At 49.9% G+C, this 25,984-nt stretch overlaps 1 protein-coding gene across 1 annotated transcript in view; it reads right to left on the reverse strand.

The window, feature by feature from the left end:
* Positions 1 to 25,984, reverse strand: part of Scn5a (sodium voltage-gated channel alpha subunit 5) — an 81,984-nt gene that overhangs the window by 3,328 nt on the left and 52,672 nt on the right. Inside the window, 10 exon segments of the mRNA XM_028856395.1 lie at positions 3 to 152; positions 2,944 to 3,214; positions 4,733 to 4,837; positions 5,396 to 5,533; positions 6,156 to 6,209; positions 7,590 to 7,871; positions 10,201 to 10,323; positions 13,964 to 14,137; positions 24,258 to 24,412; positions 25,027 to 25,147. Coding sequence (XP_028712228.1) covers positions 3 to 152; positions 2,944 to 3,214; positions 4,733 to 4,837; positions 5,396 to 5,533; positions 6,156 to 6,209; positions 7,590 to 7,871; positions 10,201 to 10,323; positions 13,964 to 14,137; positions 24,258 to 24,412; positions 25,027 to 25,147 — 1,573 coding nt within the window.

A 25,984-nucleotide genomic window follows, 5' to 3' on the forward strand; every position in this document is an offset into this window, starting at 1 on the left:
AGGCAGGGACATCATGAGGGCAAAGAGCAGTGTTCGGATCCCCTTGGCTCCTCGGATCAACCTGAGGATGCGGCCGATTCTGGCCAGACGGATGACCCGGAAGAGTGTTGGGGAGAAAAAGTACTTCTGGATGATGTCAGAGAGGACAGTGCCTAAGGGAAACAAGCAAGATTGTGGTCACCATGGCACCTCCACCCTCCTTCCAGGCCAGGCTCACTAAGGGCAAGTGTGTCTGTATAGGAGAAGGCCCTTCTAGGATGACCAGGTCAATGGGACATTCTAGGACTTGGCCTCCTCTTGCCTCTGTGACCCAGGAGATAAAAGGCCTATATTTTGCTAAATGTCTTCTCAGTGCTGTTCTTCTGCTTGTGAGGATGCACCTGTACAATGGAGGTATGCTAGCACACCATTACATGGGTTCTGAGGCCAGAGGGTACTCACTCAGCACTCCAGCAGCCCAGCAGGAACCAGAGCTCAAAGCTTCCAGCTCCTCACTACTCCAAGTATGTTCTGAGGACCAGCAACCCAGGGCTCTCCCGGAGGCTTGTTGGAGATGTGAAATCCCAGCTCTACCCCTCACCCATTTCCTCTTCACAAATTCAGACACTGCAGGTGCCTCCTAAGGGTCAGGACACATTGGCCTAGGCTCAGTGCTGTCCACACAGAGCAAGCTCAGTGTCTCTGTGATGGTTCCTATCATCCCTCAGCTCCAGCACTTTCCACCTTTGGATCTCTAAGAGCACAGGTATATTACAGAAGAAGGCGTGACGTAAACTGGCCTCTTGGGGTGTAAGGACTTCTCCTGGCTCTGTCGTCATGCTGATGGCTGGCATGTGTCAGGAGCACGGGGTCATGCCCTTCACAGCCTTCATTTCATTAGCCTCCCAGCACTCTGGGAAAGGGAGCCACCAGCATCATCTTCCCCCCGGAAGATGGAACCAAAGGAAGGTCACCGACCCAAGTGACAAGCTGGGATGAAACCCAGAGCCCTGGCTCCATGGCTGCTCTTAGCCAGACCCTGGCTCAGTCCAGCACCAGTGATTTAGAGGTACACGCTGCGCCTCCCAAAGCCTCCAAGGTTTCGTGGTCCACTCTAGCTGACATACTGTATCTCCTACATTGCCCTCCGGGCCCATGAGGCACAGGGCCGTCCTTACTCCACCTGGGGCCTTGGGGCATTTCTGAGCCTACTTCATGTTCTACATGCCTGCTCATCACTGCCACAGCAGGAGTCCCTGCCCTAACCTCTCTTTGGCTTCACAGAGGTAGATGACGTTTCTGGCAGAAAGGCAGATGTGCACTCACAGGATGGGCGTGGGGTCAAGGATTGGGCTCTAAGTACCGCAACAAAGGAAAATATACAGGGTCAACATTAGACTGAAATTAAAGCAAAACAAACAGTAATGCCTGTACTTCAACAGACATCACAAAGACAGGAAGAAACAGAGACGAGGAGGGAATATTTTTGATTTGTGTATTTGATAAGGGACTAGAATCCTGAATAGATAAAGTGCTCCTGCAACTCAACAATAAAAAAGATAAAATACTCTAATTTTTACAATGAACAAAAGTTTTGAACAGCTATTCTCTATGGGAGAGAAAGAAATGGCTAGTAAGCAGAGGAAAGGCAGTCAGGGCATTAGCCACCAGGGCATCAGCAACCCAACGCCAATGAGGCAGTCCTCTCACCAGGGCGGCCGTAACCATCACAGAAAGCCAGGCCGTGTGCTGGTGAGGAGGTGGATTAATGGGAGTTCTGATTACCAATGGTGAGTATGGGAAACGGGGCAACCACTTCGGAAAATGGTTTGACAGTTCTTGACTATTTTAGATTAGTGGCTGCCAGGGGCTGAGGGAGAGCAGACATGGAGAGGGGATACCAGTGGGCAGAGTCTCTCTTGGGGGTTTGCTAGCACTACACAGTGGCAATGGTTGCTCAGTCTGGTGACAATCCAGCCACGTTCCACATAACCAGCGTCAAGCCAACGGCAGAGCAGTGTGACGATGGCCCTACAGGACCGTACTGCCCAGTGACCTTGTAGCTCTCTTTGTGTTGGACAAATTCTGCGATGCTCAGACAATGATGAAATTGCCTAAGGACACATTTTTCAGAACATATCCCTCATTGAAGCAATGCCTAATGGTATTGAGATGCACAGAATGCTCACTGTCAAGTGAATTTTAAGTTAACCTTCTGTGAATTTTACAGTACATGAATCACATCTCAATAAAGCTGTCATAGGAATTTGGGTTCCGGGACTGAACAGACGTGGTGGGGACTGTGTCTGTGTTAAGCTCTTGTCCTGTGTTGTCCCTCCTCAGGTGAATTGCAGGGGGCACTGATTCTGCAAGAACCTAGCACACAAGTCGGACTGTAGGATTTTCCATTCTCAGGAATGATTTATGTCTTCTACACTATCAGGCAATCTGCCTCTCATTCTTAGGGACTCAACTTGATTCTTCTTTCTTCAGCCTAGGCTGGAAGCTTCTGTCTGGAGGATAGGAGAGTCTCTACTGTAGCCATGCCTTTTCTAGTCTTAATCTTGATGTTTTCTGAACAGCCACAGAGCTGAGTCCTAGGGAGGGTGGGGTCAGGATGCGGTATTGGGCTCTCTTTAGGTTGGCCACTTTGGCTTGAACGGGCCCTCCCAGACAAGTTCTTTTTAGAGTAATGTGTAGGTCTATGCTAGTGTGTGTGTGTGTGTGTGTGTGTGTGTGTGAGAGAGAGAGAGAGAGAGAGAGAGAGAGAGAGAGAGAGAGAGAGAGAGAGAGGAGAGAGAGAGGAGGGGGGGAGAAAAGGGAAGGGAGAGATGAGGAATGTGGGGCGGGGAGAAGGAGGTGAGGAATAGAGAAAGAAGGTGAGAGAACCTAGACATGAGCAGAGAACACAGGGCTGCATTAGGGCCCGGGCAGGGTTTCGGTCCCGCCCTCTTGCATACCCACCCACGATGGAGAGGATGACAACCACGAAGTCGAAGATGTTCCAGCTGTTGGTGAAATAATAGTGACGCAGGGCAGCCATCTTGACAATGCACTCGCCTGTGAAGATGCCCACGAAGAGCAGGTTGATCTTGGCTAAGATGTTGACCTTCTCAGGGCTCTGGTCATCTGTCTCCACCATCATGGTCACCATGTTTAAACAGATGAGGAACATGATGGTGACGTCGAAGGCCTGCTTGGTCACAATGTCGAATATGAAGCCCTGGTACTTGTTCTAGAAGAAGAGATGAGGGGCTCAGTGCAGCAGGGACCCCAGGAGACTCTGCTGCCAGTCAGCCCAGACAACTGGCATCCTACTCACCGCCCTCGGGGAGTCTACGGCCCTCACCCCCCACTGCAGGGCACATGTCGAGGGGGAAACCATGGAGGTAGGCCAGCTGGCCCTCCTGCCTGATAGCCCATCCCCTCCAGGAACTGAGGCCCAGCCCCGAGGCTCCCTCTTCCGCCAGACCATCCTGGTGGACTTCAGGTGGACCTTCAGGTGGACTTTTACCCTGGGTTTCAGCACTCCATCCACTGTCCTGCTCTTTCGTCTTACATCCTGGAGGTTCAAGGGCAAATTTAAACTGCAGTCCTAGCACTTGTATTTGCCTTCAGATTAATAGATTTTCTTCATGCTTTTTATGAAATGGATGTTATTTATTCTACTGAATAAAATTATTTTATATGTTTAGAGAACATTGTATTTTTCAAATGTGTATATTTGTGCGCCTGTATGTAGGCACACAAATGTGTGTACACATGAGTGCAGGCGTCTGTGGAATACAAAATATGTTACTGGACCCCTGGAGCTGGAGTCACAGGCAGCTGTGAACTGCCTGATGTGGGTGCCGGGAACTGAACTCAGGTCCTCTGCAAGAGCAGCACACAGTCTTAATCACTGAGCCATCTCGTCAGCTACTCTGTCTCTTTAATTGTAAATGAGCCCAGATTATTTGAGGGAAGAGATGAGATTAAAAGTATGTTCTTTCTCTTTGTGTCTCACACACACACACACACACACACACACACGCGCACACACACACACACACACACACACACACACACACACACACACACACACACCTAATTTAGGAGAGGACAGGGTGAGTAGGGAGGAATCAGATGGAAGGTTTGAAATATTGGGCCTCTCCAACTGGCTGGCGGTTTAGGGACATCTCACCTAATCTGAATATTTCCCTATTCTATTTTTTTGTTTGCTTGTTTGTTTTTAGAACAGGGTCTCAATATTTAGTCCTGGTTGGTATTGGACTCACAGTGATCCTCCTGCTTCTGCCTCCCAAGTACTGAAATTACACACGACTCAATTCCTCATCCTGCTTTTGAGAAAGGCTTGGTGGAGCCATGGAGTCAGGCTAGCCGAGAGCCCAGCACCCACCCTGGCTCTGCTCACAAGGGGAACAGTTCTCTGATTACCCATGTTCTGATGATGGGACTGTGAGTGGGGGTAGGGATGTACAAGCTCACTACACTCCCTGGAAAGAACCTGGACCCCTGAAGGGAAGGGGGGGAAACCGCCGAGTTCCATGAGTATGCAGCGTGTCCTGGATGTCTCTGCCTCCTCATGCTGTTCCCGCCACCTGTGTGAGGCTCAGACCTCTGTGTGGGTGAGACTCTGAGCGTGCCTCTCAGCTGGGCTGCAGACTCAAGAGATCTTGACGACTGGCTTCGAGGGAGGACCCCAGGACTCTGGAGAAGACCCTCCCCGACTCTGCCAGGGAGCCTAGCTCACCAGGGGCCGTGGGATAGGCTTCTGGGGCTTCTTGGAGCCCAGCTTCTTCATGGCATTGTAGTACTTCTTCTGCTCCTCTGTCATGAAGATGTCCTGACCCCCTAAGTATAGAAAGACAGCACTAGCATAAATTTGGGGTTCTCAGGATCTTGCCTCCTGAGTGAAGTTGCCAGGCTCAATCACTTCATAACTTCCTGTCCCAAAAGGTGTATTTGGAGAGATTTCACCCCAAATCTGCCTTTCCAGAGTCCCTCCCTGTTCCCTGGGAAATCCTTATGGTTTTGTGGTCTTCAGGTTCAGTGTCCACTTGACCCTCTCCTTGGCTCAGTCAGCCGGACAGAGGCATCTCTCTGAGCATCTCACTTGGTTCGGCTACAGCTTACTCCTGGCCTCTCTGGTGTTGTCTCCTTGGGCCTCACCCATAACTCTAGACCACAGATCAGGTTCACAATCCAAATTCTCACCCATGAATCTCTTAGCTAGATGGGGGAAGGCAGAGACCCACCACAGTCCCTTCTGTTCTTCATGGCCATGTCCACGCCCCCCCACTGTATTTCATCAGAAGAAAGAAAGAGGCTGATTCCCAAGAGAGCAGGTGGGACAGGGGCCTCTGGAACCCAGTCCTCCCCTGCGCCCCCCAGGTGGAGCCAACACTCTACGTATCTTTTTCTTCTGTTGGTTGAAGTTATCAATAATGACACCAATAAAGAGGTTCAGGGTGAAGAAGGAGCCGAAGATGATGAAGACGACGAAGTAGATGTACATGTAGAGGTTGTATTCCCACTGCGGCTGCTCCTCATACTGCGGGGAGAAATCAGACAGGCCTGTCACACAGGCAGGAAGGGGCTGCAGTGGGGGCCGTGGGGTGTGTGTGTGTGTGTGTGTGTGTGTGTGTGTGTGTGTGTGTGTGTCCAGAGGACTCGCGCCATTCCGGGTGTACGTGACCCTGAATGGCTGTGATTAGAGTGGAGGTGGGTAGATAGAGGTAAGTGGTAGCCAGAAGTGGACGGTAGGGGTGTGTGGAGGTGATGGAGGCAGGCAAGGACATCTGGCATGCCACGCTAAGGGGTGACCCCATATTAGTGTGTATCCAGTCCCTGGGCCAATGGGAGACTGGGTTACACTGACTCATTTCTCAGTCTCTCCTCAGCACAAGGACAAGGAGAAACTCATCTACATCTCGGCTGCCTCCCTTCCCCCATTCTCCTGAGTGAGGATGAAAAATCCACAGTGGGGTTGGATTTGAAACGTGTTTGGGAATTTGGGGACTCCATGAAAGACCACATGGCCTTGCTGCAGGGCCAGGCCTGAGCACCCCCAGGAAGCTGAACCTGAGGCTGACCTGAGCACATCCTGCTCCTCCTGCCTTGAGACCAGAAGCCTCACATGCTGGTTTTGCTGGGAGAAGCTAGTGGCAACCTACCCCTCTGGAATCCACAGCTGCATACATGATGTCCATCCAGCCTTTAAATGTCGCCTGTGAGGGAGAGAACATGGAGGTCATCAGACTTGGCACTCTGTTTCAGTTACAGAGAACGCCCATCTCAATGAAGACTGGAAAAGAGCCTCCTACAAGAAGCAGGAAGGCCCCAGCCGACCCATTCAGTAGTGTCCAAAAGGCTGGGTGGCCCAGGGAAAGGCCTTCATCAGGAGCTAGGGATGGAGTAGACACTGAGCAGAAACCCCAAGAAGGCCATGTTAGGCTTCTCAATGGAGGGCTCAGGACTGGTAAGGCCAGAAGGTCCACTCCTCAAAACACACACACTTCAGATTCTAACATAGCACAGGATCCAGACGGTGGCCTTGTTCAAAGACTGACCCCAGGGCTGATCTGGCCAGCTGTGTCCTGCCTGTAACGAGGATCCTTTTTACTACTGCGTTGGCGAGTGGCTAGTAGCAAGTTGTTTTCCAGAAGGAAAGAAAAATGCCTAACATATTTACCAGATTCTCTGATGGAAATATTCCCACCACCATGGTGTGGCCTCTGGGAAGAGAGTCAAGAGCCACAGTGTTACAGAATTCACATGGTGCAGACATAGCACAGGGTAGCGACCTGGACAGCCCTCTCATTTCTTTGAGACAGTCTTTCACTGAACTTGGAGCTCAGTGGCTAGACTGGCTGGCCAGCAAACCCCAGGAATCCTCCTGTCTCCACCTCCCCAGAGCTGTGTTTACAGGCATTCACCATTACACCTGGCTTTTGATGTGTGTGCCTGGATCTGAACTCAGACCCTCAAGCTTGTGTGACAAGCATTTTATTTACAGCGCCATCTCCCCGCCCTGTGGGTTGATTTTCCGGCAGGTGTCATAATCTCTACACCATCCTGCTCATAAAGTAAACGGACAACCGAGAGAACCTGCACATCAAAGATGGAAGCAGTCATGCCCTTTCGAGGGTGGGGCGGGGACCAGGAATCCAGGGCCTTGTGCATGTTAGGCAAGCGCTCCGTTATGTCCCCATCTCAAACGTATTCTTTTAAACAGCCCAAGATATAAAATTGGTCAATTACAGTTTTACTAACAGTTCAGTCCCTGGGGAGTCGACAGTCTTGTATCTACCCTGTGCCACCTAAAGAGGTCCATTTGACTGGTGGCTGGGGAGCTGGTCCTGTCTAGTGCTGGCTTGATCCCCATGCCATACACCGTGGACAGTGTAGACTCAATATAGAACTGAGACTCTGGGAACTTCCCAAGGAGCCACGTCCCTGGGAAATTCTAGCCTCTTTGGGCCATGTGACCCTACTTCAGGGACCCAGCATGACCCCACTGGCCTGCTCCTGCCCACACCAGGCATATGTGAGGGACACATTTCTGAAGCACCAATGGAGGAAGGGGATCCTTGCTCTCCCATACTTACCACCTGCAGAAGGGCCAGGTACCCGGCCCCCACGTTGTCAAAGTTGACTTTCACCTTGGTCCAGTACAGTTCTCCAGTCACGTTGAAGGACTCACATTCACTCTTGTTGTTCACGATGGTGTAGTTCAGAGGCAGGTCCCCCTCTGTCTGGTTGATGCACCTACCAAACTTCCCAGCGAAGAGGTTCACACCCATGATGCTGAAGATGAGCCAGAAGATGAGGCAGACGAGGAGGACGTTCATGATGGAGGGGATGGCGCCCACCAGCGCATTGACCACCACCTCATGGACAGAGAGTGCACTCAGTTCTCGGGGTTGCCGAGAGCATATGCTCTTTTCAAGACGTCCCCCCAGTGACTGGACTTTCTGGCCACAGGTGGCTGTGGGAGTGGGGAGCTTCCAATCATGGAAGAGGTTGACTCCATGGCTAGAGCTTTGGTGGCAAGTGAGGGAAGTCATAGAGAAGCAAGAGACCTTTTCATCTACGCCCTAAATGCTGAGGTAACTCCAGAGCACACCAGTCTTTTCCCTTCCAGCCCTCTTTTGCCTTCAGTTACGATCTGAAAAACTCCATTTTCATAAAAATGGGTTCTCTGCTGGTTGAGGCTGCCAGGAGTCCAATGGGTAGGACAGGCTTAGTCACAGCTGAAGGCTTAGGTCCTGTGTCAGGCAGGCCAGCTGGTCCTTGTGTTCTCTGTGCTAAACTTCTGGTTTATTTTAGGGCTGCTGCTACCGGGAGAGGATGGTTCCCCCAAGTATACCCAGGGGACCCCTGCTATATCTGCCTCCTTACACTCCTTCTGAGCCCCCCGAAGGTGGCTTCCAGACAGATACATTTGGGAAACTCTGGCCCACTCATGGGCCAGGAAGCCATTGACCACACTGATGGGGGTGGAGCTGGGGTGGATTCTGTTATGGCACAGAGGGGTCCAAAGTCAAGATGGGGGGTGGCATGCTAAAGCCACCCCTGGAGCAGGTGGGAAGCCCAGCTCCCTAGGGCACCACGCACCATGCAGAAACCTCAGGAGTTTGCCCTTGGCTGGCACCGCAGCCAGCAGCCACATCAGAGGCATTCCTGGCACCTAGCATCACTGTGTCCCTCTGGAATCAAGTGTCCTTGGCTCCCAAAGAGACATTTAACGCTGGTCTGATTACTCCCTTGTGGGTGGGTTCCTGCCAGGACTAAGCAGTGTGATGAATTGGTGGTGTGGACAAAGTTCAAAGCCATCAACCAAATGATGAGCTGTGTGATGGGACCCTGCTGGGGCAGGGGGACACAGACATTGTTCTCCAAAGCCATGAAGAACTGTGTGTATTAAAACGTAGACACACACACACGCACACGCACACACACAGGTACACACGCGCGCGCGCGCGCGTGCGCGCGCGTGCTCACACACGTGCATGGGAGTCTTTCTTCTTGCTGCCTATCATAGCTAATTCTTTTTCAGTGCTGGGGCAGGTGTCAAACCCAGGGCTTTACACATGGAGGCAAATGCTCTGTTAGAGACGCACATCCCCTCCCTAACAGTTGTTTTTCTTGGGGGGCTTTAAAATTCGTCTCATAAAAATGGATGGAACTAGAAAACATGAAGTGAGGTAACCCAGCTCAGATAGCAAATACTGTTCGTTCTCTCTCATGTGGATCCAGCTTCTAGTTTTTATATATGTGTGTCTGTGTGGGAGTGAGTGTGGGTAGAGACCTGGAAAGGGGCCCATGAGGGAGGGGTGGGAGAGGGTAACAGACACACACAACATGAAAATGGGAAGAAGGGGACAGAAGGGGGCGGGCAGGGGTGGGGGCAGGGAGAGGGCAGGTGGGGGAACCAACGGGAACTAGTATATATAAAAATGTCATGAAGAAATCTGTTACTTTGCACGCCGACTGAAATGATTATTTTAAAAAAGAAATAGGGCTGCGGAGATGGTCCGGCCGATGAAGGTACAGGCCTGGCAAGCTGAGTTCGGTCCTCAGAACCCAGGGTGGGTGAACACAACCAATGCCTGAAAGCTGTTCCTGATCTCCACATGTGTGCCATGGCACATGGGCCCCCATGCTCATGAGTGTAACACACACACACACACACACACACACACACACACACACACACACACACTTTTAAAAATGATATTAAAATTTGCCTTACATGCTCACATTCTTTGGTAAAATGTGGCACCCCCTAAATGTCTGTGGAATCACAAAGGCATTTGCTAAGCCATGAACTTATGCTCGGCAAACTGTCACCTGAAGGTGAGAACACAGCCTACTTCACACCACCTTCCTTGGCCTTGCTACACTGCCCTTCACCATCTCATAAGGACATGGGAAGGTGAGGAACTTCAGGCCAGCCTGCAGAGTGGACAGGAGAAGCTGGGCCCCCGCGGAAGGCAGAAGGAGAAGGCCCTGGTGCCCATGGGCCTGGTGTTGGTGAGACTGTGCTCTGGTGGGTTCCCTCCTGAAGGTGAGAGCTGGAAGAACCCTTTGCAGAGATTCCAGACCCCACTCCTCAAATTCAGCAGGGAGACCATCTCGGCTTCAGGCCTTCTGGTCAGGGGGTGTGGGTGTGTCCCCGCCTCCTCCACCTGCTAGGATGGTGGAAGCTCCACTTACCCTCATGCCCTCAAATCGTGACAAGGCCCTCAGGGGTCGTAGTGCACGCAGTGTCCTCAGGGACTTGATGGGACCCATCTCGGCAAAGCCTAAGGTGTTGGCCACAAGGCTGACCAGCGAGACCTGCGGAGAAGGGGGTGGGAGGGAGGGCGGGACAGCTCCAGAGACGGGCCGTGGGCTCTCGCTCATCTCAGGCAGGAGAGCCAGGCTTCCCGGAGCCTTGAGGGGCTGGGGCAAGCCAAGACTGTCCTGTCCACAGGCCCTCAGAGAGCTGGCTATATGCACGTCACAACCACTGACCCCACCCCTGGGATAGGTTGTTCCTACTCTGTTCCTCTTCTGTTTGTGTGGCTGAGCAGAGAGCGCCTGGGCTTCTAAGTACGATTTCTGAGTTGGTCCTCTCCTCTCCCAAGGAAGTCTGTTTTGGGGAAGAAAGGGCCGTCCTGGGCTGCATACAGCACCAGACAGTCATGGGACATGTCCCTTAAGCTGGACTTTGTAACATTCGGACATCTTCTGAGGACCTAGGCAGGGAGGGGCGGCACGGAGCCTCTACTGTCTGCTCCCTCCTTCTTCCCCAGCACCCCCTCCATGCACCCCATCATGCTAAAGGCCGAGGGCCAACGCCCTGACTTCTCTACTCTCTTGTGACCACAGTCTGGCAATGGTGTCTTTCCCGGACCCCTGCCTTTTACCCTGGTGCTGCGGAGGCCTGGCTGGGAAGACTGTTCGTAGGAGCCATAGCCCTGGAGCTTCCTCCTAAGTTGGGAAGCACTGGGTGGTGGGGGTGGCCAAGGGGTACTGAGGAAGAGGCCTGGCTAGTCCCCTTTTCATCCTACATAAAAACCCAAGTTTTTGCAAAGGCCTTATGTGCCTTTTCCTGTTCCTGCTCCCTCTGCTCAGCCACTCTGGAGTGGTTTCTCAGAGAAACCACGGCAGGCATAGTGAATGGAGTGTTCTGACAGACACCTACAGAGTCAGCTCTCCTCAAGCCACCTCAGGGGTCCCATTCCTGCTAGGTTATTTAAAGGTGTGGCTTACATCTTCCCTCTGCCCTACATCCGGTTCCTGTACTTCTAATACCTTGCCCTCCCGGGTTTCTTTTCTCCATGCAATTCACTCTCCAACGTAATACCGAATTGACTTTCCCTCTCTCTCTCTCTCTCTCTCTCTCTCTCTCTCTCTCTCTCTCTCTCTCTCTCTCTCTCTTTCCTTTTTGAGTTAAGTTTTTGTTATATAGCCCTGGCTGGCCTGGAACCCATAATAATCCCACTGCCTCAGTCTCCTGAGTGCTGGAATTATAGGCTGTACTCTCATACTCAGCTAATGTGTATTTAAAAACATCATCTACATCTACTTATTGTGTGTGTGTGTGTGTGTGTGTGTGTGTGTGTGCGCGCACAAGTGCACACACACGCGTATGATGGTGCATGTTCAGAGATTAGAGGACAGTTTGTAGGAGTTGGTTCTTCCATCATATAGGGTTGGAGGATTGAACTCGGGTCATCAAGCTTGGCGGCCTTTTCCCACTGAGCCACCTCGCCAGCCCCAACAGGCTTATTTCTATTACTTTATTGTCTACTGTCACTTTGTCTCTAGGTGGGTTGAGACTTCCAGATTTATCATAATCCTTGAATTGGGCCTAGGACCACCTGAGGCCTGGGACCACCTGAGGCCTGGGACCACCTGAGGCCTGGGACCACCTGAGGCCTGGGACCACCTCAGACCTGGGACCACCTGAGGCCTGGGACCACCTGAGGCTGAGACCACCTGAGACCTGGGACCACCTGAGACCTGGGACCACCTGAGGCCTGGGACCACCTCAGACCTGGGACCACCTGAGGCCCGGGACCACCTGAGGCCACTTGAGGGGTAACCGCAGAAGGTTATATGGGACACCCAAGGGTCTCCCCGTATTCTCCATCCCACATTGCCTTGGTGGTGGCTCAGCTATGCCTTGGCTACAAATACTGGGGCTGGGTCCCTTCTCTGCCTGAGTCAGGTGTGAGGACTTAGCACGGATCTGAGCCTCTCCTCCACCAACAAGGCAGCCCCTGCTGGCATACAAACTCCAGCGCCAAGCCCAAGGGCCAACAAATCCATACTTTCTGATGCCCATCATTTCCTGTGGAACCCTTCCCAGGGATGCACACATATCTGGGCTTCCAAGCCCTCCTTTCCAAGGATGCACACACACATGGGCTCCTGAGCTCCATTTCTCGGGGACACACACACACACACACACACACACACACACACACACACACACGGCTCCTGAGCCCATTTCTCGGGACACACACACACACACACACACACACACACACACACACGGGCTCCTGAGCTCCATTTCTCGGGGACACACACACACACACACACACACACACACACACACACACCCAGCTCCATTTCTCGGGGACACACACATACACACACACACACTCCTGGGGTCCCAAACCCCACTTCCCAGGGGTGCACAAACACCTGGGCTCCCAAGTCCCTCTTCCCTCGCTGAAAGTAGACTCGGGGCTGCTCCTCACTCTGAGCATTGTCTCCCCCAAGCTCTGTCTATCCCCCAACTTGACCCATTTGTCCTAAACTCATCCTGCAGTGCCCTGGAGTCCAGGAAGTTCAGGGAAAGGGCTTCCCACCCCATCTGCCAACTGAGAGCTCAGAGAACATGCTCATTGCTTGCACTTGCCATCCTAGGACACATCCTGGGCAGACAAGGTGTCCCAATGGTCTGATGGTCCACGCAGCCTCAGTTCAGGCTTCCTCCTGTTCTCACAAGATGCCCGTCTCAATCTCCCAGTGGTTTCTGCACCTAAGTCTAACTGACACCCTCTCACATCTGAGTGGGCATGGAGATTCTCTGCTGGTCCCCAGTTTAGGGGGCCTAAGTCGCTGTGGTCCACCCTTGGGGTCCACAGAGTGTGTCTGTTCACCTCCTCCCTCTGGTCACTCTGACAGCATGCCCACTGTTGATTCTGGCCCAGGACCCTGCCTGAACTGCTCCTGACTGTCTCCTACAGATCCTGCTCTGAGGCAGGCCTCGGCTCTCAGCTGCCCTCTTCCTCCCTGACCAAAGTCTAGGCTTCAGACACTTGGCTTCCTTCTGCTCACCAGCCACACAATGCAGCTGAGCACCCCCACTTCTGCATGGTGAGTGTGCCTGGACTGAGCACCCCCACTTCTGCATGGTGGTTCTGCCTGGACTGAGCACCCCACTTCTGCATGGTGGTTCTGCCTGGACTGAGCACCCCACTTCTGCATGGTGGTTCTGCCTGGACTGAGCACCCCCACTTCTGCATGGTGAGTGTGCCTGGACTGAGCACCCCCACTTCTGCATGGTGAGTGTGCCTGGACTGAGCACCCCACTTCTGCATGGTGAGTGTGCCTGGACTGAGCACCCCACTTCTGCATGGTGGTTCTGCCTGGACTGAGCACCCCACTTCTGCATGGTGAGTCTGCCTGGACTGAGCACCCCACTTCTGCATGGTGGCTCTGCCTGGACTGAGCACCCCACTTCTGCATGGTGAGTCTGCCTGGACTGAGCACCCCACTTCTGCATGGTGGTTCTGCCTGGACTGAGCACCCCCACTTCTGCATGGTGAGTCTGCCTGGACTGAGCACCCCATTTCTGCATGGTGGTTCTGCCTGGACTGAGCACCCCACTTCTGCATGGTGGTTCTGTCTGGCCCTGTCCTTCCATCTCTTGCACAGCCATGAGCCCCTGCCTCTTGGGTCCCCTTCATGGTCCACTCACATCCACAATGAGGAAGTCCAGCCAGCACCAGGCATTGGTGAAGTACTTCTTGAAGCCATAGGCCACCCACTTGAGCAGCATCTCCAACACAAAGACATAGGTGAACATCTTGTCAGCATACTCCAGCAGAACCCTGATGGTCTTCCGCTCCTCCAGGTAGATGTCCTCAAAGGCCTGTGGGCAAGGCACACGGGAGGGCTCAGAGTCCAGATCCCTGCCAAGCAGTTCACTCTGCAGGGGACGTAACTTCTAGCAACAGCTGCTGCTTAGGAGCAGGGAAACTGAGGACAGACACATAGGAAGTGAGGTAATGCCTCCTTTCACAGCTGTGATTTCCTCCCCATCAACCGCGGATGGGCCAGGAGACTGCCCTCACTGTAGGTGGGTAGCTGGGCGGTGCACTCCTACACTTAAGAGCAAGTGTTAGTTCTGGGCCAGCACACCTTCAGGGCCACGTGCCTGGCTGGGCTTGGTGCTGCAGGCCTGGAATCCCAGCTACTTGGGAGGCTGAGACCATAAAGCCTGTCTTAGCTGGAGAGAGACAGAGGGGGAGAGGGGGAAGGGAAAGATACCAATGCCATCTTGGGGAACTTTGTGAGATCCTGCCTCAAGATAAAAAGTAATTAAACATGTGGCCTTCATTTACCATGGTCTCCGAAACAAAGTGCTAGAGAGCCCCACAGAAATCCACAAAGATACCCCCACAAAAGACTGCTGGCAATGGTTGAGAAACAGCCGGGACTGACCTACTCTGGTGATGGGATGGCCAAACACCCTAATAGTTGTGCCAGAAACCCCATCCAAGTACTGAGGAATCTGGATGCAGATATCCATGGCTAGGCCCCGGGTGGAGCGCTGGGAGTCTAATTAGTGAGAAAGAGGAGGGTTTATATGAGCGAGAATTGTTGAAACCAAGGTTGGATAAAGCACAGGGACAAATAGCCAAATGAATGGAAACACGTGAACTATGAACCAAAGGCTGAGGGGCCCCCAACTGGATCAGGCCCTCTGAATAGGTGAGACAGTTGATTGGCTTGATCTGTTTGGGAGGCATCTAGGCAGTGGTACCAGGTCCTGTGCTCATTGCATGAGTTGGCTGTTTGAAACCTGGAGCTTATGCAGGGACACTTGGCTCAATCTGGGAGGAGGGGACTGGACCTGCCTGGTCTGAGTCTATCAGGTCGATCTCAGTCCTCGGGGGAGGACTTGCTCTGGAGGAGGTGGGAAAGGGGGGTGGGCTGGGGGGAAGGGGAGGGGGCAGGAAGCGGGAGAACAAGGAAATCTGTGGCTGTTATGTAGAACTGAATAGTATTGTAAAATAAAATAAATAAAATAAAAAAGTAACTAAACAATAAATAAACAAATGCTGGGTTGTGCCTCTGTAGTCAGCCCTGCCTTAGCATGTGTGAAGCTCCAGACTCGATTCCCATCACAGGAGAAACAAGTAAGTAAATAATTTGAGTTAAATAAATAAACAAGATAAGACAACAATTAAATGAATTAAGCTTTCCAAAACTTGCCCACTTTAAGCCAGAGAGAGGGAACAGGCACGCAGCTCACAGCTTTGTGCTGGACATAGTGTACAATACTGCTCTGGCTTTCCCTTCATTTTGTATTTACTCCACTTATCTTGTACATTTACCATTTTCCATGGGAATTTATATTGGACTCCATCCTAACAACGACTGAGAGTCCCCTTATAATGAATATACTTAAGTAAACAAAAGTCCAGCAGCACTTGGTCCAAAGCAGAATTTTCTGTCTTTTTAAAATACAGATATTCAGACATTTCCCAAATACTAGCCATACAGCACTTACTACTTTTAACTGATTGATTAATTTCTTGTTTTGAGACAGGGTCTCACTATATAACCCTTTCTGGCCTAGAATTTGTTCTGTAGACCAGGCTGGCCTCGAACTCACAGTGATCCACCTGCCTCTGCCTCCCGAGTGCTGAGGATTAAAGGTGTGCACCACCACTGTGCCCAGCCAAAGCAGAATTTTCGGTAAATGACTACAAACCCCGTGGGCTTTGACATGCAGGACAAACAGGCTCTCCTCGGAACCCAGAAGTCAAATGTGTAACCTCAGCCAGGAGCTTTTGCTTTGGCATGGCTGAAGCTCTGGGATTGCCTGTCCCCAGCACACTAAAGATGACAAAAGATGTCCCCCTTTCCTTATTCCTGCCTCCACCCAGCATCCCTTCGGAGCCACCCGGGACTCTGCCACACTACCGGGGTTTCCGGCTGCCCTTCCTCCTCTGGCCTGCTGCTTGTTCCTTCTCTAGCTACCTCTCCAGTCGGAGTGTGCTCTGAGGCTCCCTGTCTAGGCAACATGTCACCAGGGATCCTGGGGAGCTGCGTCCTCCAGTCACCCCTGGGTTCCTCTCTGACTTCAGGGCCTCTGCTGTGGTCCAGGGGTAAGTGCGGCTGCAGTGCCTGGGGACACACAGCTGAGGCCTCTGTGTGGCTAATTGGGCCTGTGTGGGCAGCACAGTAGCACAATGCGGGCCCTCAGATGGGCTCAGAAGCTTCAAAATAAAAGCGGAGCGCTATTAATCTACTTATGTCTGTGTTTTTATGTTTTTTTCTGAAATAAAAAAAAATGTGCTACTTATGAATCAAACAAGGCCTGGGAATGTAGCTCAGTGAGAAGCATGCATAAGGCTCTAGGAGCCCTAAATAAATACACAAATAAAATACCATAGAAATGATCAAAATTGGCATTTCCAATTTCATACAGGAATGGGCACTAACACTCAGATACCATTTATGTGAGTGTGTGCATATACATGTGTGTCCACACATACACACAATATGAGTTTACATTAAACATCTGGTTTGGAACTACTTTTTAAAAATATCTTATTTTTTAACCTTGTATTTATGTGTGGGTATGTGCATGTAAGTGTGGTGCCCGTTGAGGCCAGAAGATGGCATCAGATTCCTTGGAGCTGGAGTTACAGTCGGTTGTGAGCTGCCAGAACTGAACTCAGGTCCTCTGCAAGAGCACAAAGCTGGGTGTGGTGGGTGTCATCCTAGCACTTAGGTTGGCTGTGGTGGGAGGCTCATAAGTTCCAAACTAATTTGGGGCTATGTGGTGAGACCCTGCCACAGAAATCAGCCAACTGGGCTTCACAAGATGGTTCTGAGGATATAAGTGTTTGAGATCCTTGGGACCTACATGATGGGAGGAGAGAACCAACTCCTGTAAGTTGTCCTCTGATACACACACACACACACACACACACACACACACACACGCACACACACACACACTGACTCCATGGAATGTGTATACACAAACAACCTACTCGGAAACCTTTACTCTTTTAAAGTGAACACATTAATACTTGTCAATCTTTTCAAAGGTTGCACATCTCAGTTGTTCCCAATTTACCTCTACCAGGGGCAATACTGAAACTCAACGATGTTGAGAATCAATTTCTAGGCTCCTGATGTCAGAACAAAGCTATGGTTTGGGAACAGACTGCGAGCAAGCCCCAGAAGAGACCAATTTACACTCCATGCACACAGCACTCTAGTTTGCTGTGTGCTCTAGGTCTTGTTTATTCTAATCCATTCTCATGTCATTTAACATAGTTATATCATTGGTTATAATGCTCACTTAGTACAATCTTAGATATTGTATTAAGAGAGTCATCACCAGGGGGCTGGAGTGATGGCTCAGTGATTAATAGCACTGACTGCACTTCACAAGGACCTGGGTTCGATTCCCAGCACCCATATGGTGGCTCACAAACACCTGTAACCCCAGTTGCAGGGGATCCAGTACCATCTTCTGGCCTCTGTGGGCACCAGCCACACACATGGTACATGCATACATGCAAGCAAAACAACCAAACGGGAAAACAATCTTTTTTTAAAAAGCCCTCACCCATTCTGAGACTAGAAAAGAATCCTCCCTCCCCCACCTTTAAGTTTTATAGTTTGTCTTTATATTATGATTAAAAAATCTAATATATATTTGATAAAAAGTAAATACATATTTTAATAAAATTTTCTCAGTGATTTGTCAACTGCCCCAACATTTTATTAAAAAATCTGCATAAAATCCACTAATCAGAAGTCGATCTTACTGTATGTGACATTTCTCTGTTTGCTCAGATCTGCCAAAGGTCTTTCTGCTCTGTTTGTTCCTTTTGGTGCTGTGATGGAGCCCAGGGCCCGACCCGTTTCTAGACAAGTGTTCTGCCACTGAGCCGAATCCCAAGCCCTCACTCAGTGCTCTGTTACTGAGCTGCAGCCTCAACGCCACCTTCTGTTGTTATGACTGCCTTCTACTGCATGTGTGTGAGTGTTTGCTTACGTGTGTCTACGTATGACATGCATGCTTAGTACCCTCAGCGAGGACATAGGATCTCCTGGAACTGGAGTTATAGTTGGTTGTGAGCCACCATAAGGGCACTGAGAATCAAAAACAGGTCCCCAACAAGAGCAGCAAGTGCTCTTAACCACTGAGCCATCCCTCCAGGCCTATCATTATTTTTTAATCTTTTTTGTGTGTGCTATATGTATGTGTATTCAGGTGTGTGTGCGTGTGTGTGCGTGTGTGTGTGTGTGCGCGTGCGCGTGCGCGCGCGCGCGTGTGTGTGTGTGTGTGTGTGTGTGTGTGTGTATGCAGCATATACATGTGGAGGTCACATTGATAACCCTGTCAATCTTCACCTTCCATGTTGCTTGAGGTGGGGTTTCTAATTTGCTGCTGTGTGTGCCAGGCTAGCTGGCCCATGAGCCTCAGGGGTTTTCCGGGCTCCACTTCCCATCTTGCTGAAGAAGTGCTGGGATTACAGATGTGCACTAACACATCCAGCTTCACTGGTGCTGGGGACCCAAACTCAGGTCCTGGCCCAAGCACTCTACCCTGAGCCATCTCCCAGCCTGGTTTTAAATTCATTCTCTCTCTCTCTCTCTCTCTCTCTCTCTCTCTCTTCTCTCTCTCTCTCTCTCTCTCTCCAAGGTCTCACTATACAGCTCCGGCTGACCTGGAACTTGCTATGTAGACCTGGCTGTTGTGGAACCCACAGAGACCCACCTGCCTCTGCCTCCTGAATGCTGAGATTAAAGGGGTGTGATACCATGCCAGGCTTCAATTCTTGCTTTTATGTTCAACTGATTTTCTTTATTATACTTAATTAACTACACTGGTAAGTACTTAATTATTATTATTATGATTAATACTAGAAAGTAGTTAAATGTTTTTCCATATTCTTAACTTTAATGAAAACATTTTGAGTGATTTACTACTAATGATGACAGAAACTAATGATAACAATTAACTTTTTCAGTAAATTAAGAAAATGTTTTATTTCTATCGTCACCAGATTTTATGTCTTCATTTAGATAATTGTATTTTATCTTTTTTCTACTCATAACTTGATTTTGAGACATTATCATCATTTAGACATTTTAGAATATATATGTGATATACCTAATCTTTAAAATCTATTACTGGATTCAGTTTGCATTTTACCAGATAAATGCACCATTATTTCTAAGTATGGAGTCTGAGGTCTGAAAACTGGTGTGTCTTCTTTTCAATATTCTTGAAGGTTCTGAAATCAGCTTTAGTTTTAACAGACATAATATATGTACTTTCCATTTTTCCATACATTAGGCTATTTTTCAGATTTTTATTTTTCTTAAATATTTATCAATTTTTATTTACGTATGTGAGTGTTTTGGCTGCACCTATGTCTGTGCGCCATGTGTGTGCAGTGCCCACAGAGGTCAGGAGAGGGCGTCGGATCCCTGGAACTGGAGTTACAGATGGTGGTGAGCAGCCATGTGGGTGCTGGGAACTGAACCCAGATTCTCTGCCAGAGCAGTGATCACTCTTGATGACTGAGCCCCACTTTATTTTATTTCTGTGTGTGTGTGTGTAAAGATGCCCATGGAAGCCAGAAGAGGGCATCAGATCCTTCTGGGGTCACATGTGGTTGTGAGCTGCCCACTATGAGTGCTGGGACCCAAACTCTGGTCCTGTAGGAGAGCACAAACACTATTAACTAACTACCCAGCAGTCTCTTCAGCTGCCACATTAGAATATTTAAATAGCAATGAAATTATTTTCTTCTCTCTGATTGTGATAAACTCCATCCTGGGAAACATGAGAAATTAGATTAGCTAATGATTTATGATTCTATTTTCAAGGAATTAGCTATAGAATTTTATGCCAATTTGCTATTTATTTTCTAATTCATTAATTTATATTTTATTTCATTAATCAGATCCTTTGGTTTGCTCAGGATTGACTTATTCTTACATTGTTATTTTTAAAACAGTTTTATTAACTGATTGATAACTGTATGGGAGAGGGGGTTGGTGAGTGTGCATGTTCCAGTGTGTGCGGGGGTCAGGGAACAAGTCTATAGAGTTGATTCTTTCCTTCCACCTTTACGTGGGTTTTGGGGAAGGAATTCAGGTTGTCAGGCTTGTGTGGCAAGGGCCTTTACCTGCTGAGCCATGTGACTGGCCTTGTATTTCTAATTTCTTGAATCAAACAATTAATTGGTCACTCAAAAAATCTTGGAAAAAAAAAAAAACCTTGCTGTGTGGAATATTAGTTAACGATGTGTTACATTTATTTATGCTGTGGAACATTTGTTTAATGATGCAAAGATGTGCTCATTCTTTTATGTTGCATTTGTTTAACTCTGTGAAGCTGTGTTACTGTGCCTGCCTAAAACACTTGATGGTCTAATAAAGAGCTGAATGGTTAATAGCTGGGCAGGAGAAAGGATAGGCGGGGCTGCCAGGCACAGAGAATAGTAGGAGGAGAAAGAGAAAAAGAGGAGGACGCCAGGGGCCAGCCACACAACCAGCTACGGAGTAAGAAGGAAAGAAAGGAATATAGAATAAAGAAAGGTAAAAGCCCAGAGGCAAAAGGTAGACAGGATAAGTTAAGAAAAGATGGCTAGAAATAAGCCAAGTTAAGGCTGGGCATTCATAAATAAGAATAAGTCTCCGTGTATTTATTTTTGGGAGCTGAGTGGCAGGCCCCCAAAAGAGTAAAACAAAACAAAACAAAACAAACTGACAAAAACCAAAAAAAACCCAAAAACAAAAAAACTCAAAACAACAACAATTGCTTTTTTCTGTTTTCCCTCAGTGGTTTTTTGCTTTAGTTTTCAGTGCCATGTAATCCCAAGAAATAATCATAATAATTGCATTTTTTAATTTTTAAAAAAAATTATTGTATTTATTTTTATGTGTATAAGTGTTTTACCTGCATGTATGTCTGTGTACCACTCATATTCCTGGCGCCCACAGAAGCCTGAAGAGGGTAGCACATCCCCTGAGACCAGAGTGACAGGCGGTTGTAAGCTGCCACATGGGTGTGGGGAATCAAACCCAGGTCCTCTGGAAGAGCAGCCAGTGCTCTTAACCGCTGAGCCACCTCTCCAGCATTTTTCCATGAACTTATCCACATATCACATATATTTTTCCAACTAATGCAGTTGGTGTATTTTATTTTTAATTACATATACGTGGTGTGTCGGTGTGGGGAGAGTATATGAGTGTGAGCACAGGTGTCCACAGGGTCCTCCGGAGCTGTAGTCACAGGCGGTTGTGAGGCACCCACTCCACATGGCTGAAATCCCTCTGTAAGAGCAGTACATGCTCTTAACTGCTGGGCCATCTTTCCAGCCCCAGAAGTTGTATTTTAATTGTAGGTTGGGGCCTTCATTGTCTTATTTCAAGCCTTTTACCTTGGATTCAACATTGTTTTATATTAACACACCAAGAAACGCCCTGATTTCTGTTGTCATGTCTGTTAATGAGAGAGAAAGTAATTCGTTCTGAGGAAAGAAAATAATTCTATTGCTATTCAAAATATTTTAATGCAGGGCCTGGAGAGATGGCTCACTATTTGCAAGCTCTTGTAGAGGACCAGTTTGGTTCCCAGCACCACATTGGGCAGCTCCCAACCACATGTAACTCCAGGGGGATCTGATGCCCACTTCTGGCCTCCATGGACACCTGCACACATAACACACAGATATGCAGAGACACACATACATGTACACAATAACACTAACACACACACACACACACACACACACACACACACACACACACACATCTTCATTGTTAAGTTGACTGGATCTAAAATTACCATGGAAACATCTTTGGCCACATCTGTAAGTGTGTTTCCAGAGAGGATTAACTGAGCGGTTAATCTGCTTGCTCTGAAGTGAGTGGCATTATTCCCACAGGTGTGGGGGGGAGAGAGAAAGGAAAAAGCAAGATGAGGGCCAAAAGTCACCTCTCTCTGCTTCTCCATCAGCCCAGATGTGGGTAAGCAGCCTTGTGCTCTGGCTGCCCTGCCTCCCTAGCCAGGATGAGCTGTGCTCTCTTACGCTGTGACCCTAAACCAGTCTTTCCTCTCTTAAGGGGCTCTTGGTCAGTATTTTGTCATGGCAAAGAGAAAAGCAAGTAGTATACATCCCTAATGCAAAAAAAAAAAAAAAAAAAAAATGGAATCTGAAACTTTTTGAGAGCTGATGTGACACCAAATTCCAAATTTTGTGCATTTATGGAATTTGTGTTTAGGTTGCTCAATTGGTTAGTTTATGCAAATAGTCTCAAATGCCCACACCTCCAAGATCTGAAACACTTCTGGACCCAAGCAGTTTGGGTAAAGGATATTCAACCCCCTTAAATTTTGTTTCATGTTTACTATTTCTGAGTCACTTTATTGTACAAGGCTGACATTTTTCAAGACCAGAGTCCTTTTCCTTTGAAAAGTGAATTTTATCCAGTTACACTTATTATTGAAATATGCTTGGTCTTGCTTGGCCATATCATTTCTGTTTTCTACACCTCCTTGTCGCTTCTTTTTTTCTTTTCTTGAAAGATCTGTTTTCTTAATTTTTCACCCTCAGCACTTTGGAAGGGATATAGTTTGCTTTCTGTTAAACAAGTTTATAACTTTAAGTAACACTTGAGACTTCTTTTTCCCAGTATATCACTGACACGGTTTTTCAGCAGCAGTGTTTGGCTGTCTACCCTGATTAGATTCACCAGATGCTTGCCAAAACTCCTCCTCACTTATGCCAGCCTGAGATTCTTCCTGCACAGCCCAGACTAAGCGGCTCTGGCTGCCCTTGTTTGTGGCTGTTTAAAAACAAAGCTTGTTAACATATTGTCAAATCATACTTCTCTGAAACCTACAGAGACTTGGCTCAGGCTGCCAACGGCAGAACAGCAGGCGGGCTGCAAGTCATGGCTCCAGGCCTACTCTAAAGCAGGGAGGGCATGCAAAGTGCTCCCTATTAGGTTCGCATGTTGCCAACAACACGAGAGCTTGCGCCCCACTTCCTCTGGGTTATTCCCACCCCTGCTCACTGGCACCTCCCAGAACCATCTCCAGGGCTGGCCCATCTCTTTGTAGAAGGCCCACAGAGCCAGAGCAGCATGCTTGCAAGCCAGAGGGGCAATTTCTGGAGTGTCTCAAGGCTCCTCCTTGGCCATCTCCCACTGTGGACCTCCATGCTTACTCCGGGGAGTCCTCCCTGACTGCCCCAGCTCTCATCACTGAGTCCTCTGACCCATCCTTGCCCTCTTCTAGCCTGTGTTGATCTCTGACATCTCAAACCGGCTGAATCTGGTTTCTCCAACTAGAGTGGAAGACCCCAAGGCTAGAAACACAGGTTGCTTAGAAAAGACTACTTAATAAAGGAAAGGTCAGGACAGCTGATCTAGGGATCCGACTGCCTGGGTTTGCACACCAGATCTAAGGCTTTTGAATGGTGGAGCTTTGGGTAAGTGACTGGCGCTTCCATAGAAGCTGATGCACACACAGAATGTGACAAGGTGTGAACTACATGGTCCAGGTGGTGGCCCACAGAAGGCAGGCGTGGTGTGGAGCCGGTACTGCCTCATCGGTCATGGCTAGAGTTTAACAGCCTCACAGCATGGCTGATGCAGAGGGCAGGTGGATGAGCTTCAATGTGGGAGGCTGGAGAGCCAGAGGAAATAATTTCCCTTTCGTGGAACGAGGCAGTGGGCTGGACACAGGGCACGGGCCAGCCCTTCTGCCTGGCCTCCGTACATGCTGTGGGTGTTAGGCTTATGAGCCTGTCTGCTCCAGGGACCTGGGGAGCATATCTCCAACAGAGGCACTGCCCCACTTTCTGACCAGGTGTTCTGGCAGGAGACTTCTTTTTCCTGCCCCCCACTTCCTCCTCCAGTCCTCCCTGCCCAGCCCAACATCCCGAGAGGTACCAGCGCCCCGCTGCTGAGCAGGATCATGAAACTCTTTCCCTTACCAGCGCCCCGCTGCTGAGCAGGATCATGAAGATGATGAAACTCTCGAACCAGCTGTGCTCCACGATGCGGTAGCAGGTCTTGCGCAATCGCCACCAGACCTTCCCCGGGGCCTGCGTTGTGTCTACTGTGCAGCAGGGACAGCGTCGGACGCAGCCTATGGGGGAGGGTGACAGGGCCCGTGAGCGCGCAGGTCTGATGGCACAGGCTAGCTGTTTGAGGGAATGATTGAGAGGCTGTGACGGTGGGGTACGTGGGGTGAGGGCTCGGTGTGGGAGGACGAAGGGTGTTCTCTGCAGTGCCACACGATCGGCAATTGCTCCGTGAAGGGGCTGGCTGGACCGGGCATCGGTAGGGCTGGGGATGGCACAGCCTGGACTCTGGAAAGACTTATCTCCCATGATCTGCCTCATCTCTGCAGTGTCTGAGCCTTGGGAATGGTGAAGCCCCGAGTGACAGCTAGCCCTGCAGTAGCGTGGGACGGAAACCACAGCTGCATTCCAAATGCACCCGCTGACAGGCTGCAGATGTCAGTCACCAACGTGGCCATTCACTACACCCACAGGGATAGTCAGCGAAAGACTCCTGGGTGCGGGACGAGGTGGATCTGGGTTAAATCAGCACACCACAAACACGGTGCTTCCCACCCCTCAGTGAAGTCTGCACCCTGGGTAGGCAGACCCACCGTGAAGCACACTGCAGGGGAAGAGTAAAGGAGGGTAGACTCCAGCTCAGGGTGAGGAACCCCTGGTCCTCCTGTCCGCTCAGTACCTTCAGTGAAGCAGTCCTCTGGGTCCTTGACATCTTCACCAAGGTCTGGGATTTGCTCCAGGAGGTCGGCTGTGTTGGTCATGTCAGCGGTGGAACCCTCTGAGTAACTGTCCTCGGGGGCCTGTGGGGGAGTGGGAGGGGGAGGGATGACCACGGGCCGAGGACCAGCCTCCAGCTCCAGCATCTGGGGGAGCCTAGGGTGAGTCCAGATGGCCCCCCTTCTTTGCACACCCTGGGAATCTGAGGTGGAAGTGGGCTGATGCCTGTCACAGAGCCTCTTAGTGAGGATGGAGTGAGGACTTGGCTTCAGGACTCCTGGGTCTGTGGTTCTGGTCTACTGGATTTAGGGCTGGGTTGTGGGAGAATGAGGGGCTTTGGGAGAACCCCAGGGAAAGAAACTCATCTAGCTGGAACAAGACAGACATGGTCGAGGAGACAACGGGACGCCCATTGGTACACAGACACACATCCGAACAGAATCAAAACCTAGACACAGGCACACAGCAGCAGGTCAGACATGCAGAGAGCATGCAACAACAGCCCATGCTCCCCACCCGGCTCGTGTGGGTTTTGGGGTGGGGGTGGAGCCTGGAGTGTGTCTGAGAAAGTGCTGGAACCTTCCCTCCTTGACCCTAGACCTTGGTTCCCAGGGAGGCTCTAGGTCAGAAGTTCTCAAGCTGGGGGTCGAGATCCCTTTGGAGTCCAATCACTCTTTCATAGGGTCGCCCAAGACCGTCGGAAAACACAGATATTTATTTACATTATAATTCATAACAGTAGCAAAACTACAGTTATGAAGTAGCAACAAAAGTAACAGTTTTGAAATAATGAACATTTTTAACAATTATGTTTGGGGGACACCACAGCATGAGGAACTGTACTAAGGGTCGCAGTGTTAGGAAGGTCGAAAACCACTGCCTGTGAGTGTCTGTGCCGCTGGGGCTGTGGGCAATGCCAG

Source organism: Peromyscus leucopus, chromosome 7 (assembly GCF_004664715.2).
Source record: "Peromyscus leucopus breed LL Stock chromosome 7, UCI_PerLeu_2.1, whole genome shotgun sequence".
In the NCBI taxonomy this organism is placed as follows: Eukaryota; Metazoa; Chordata; class Mammalia; order Rodentia; family Cricetidae; genus Peromyscus; species Peromyscus leucopus.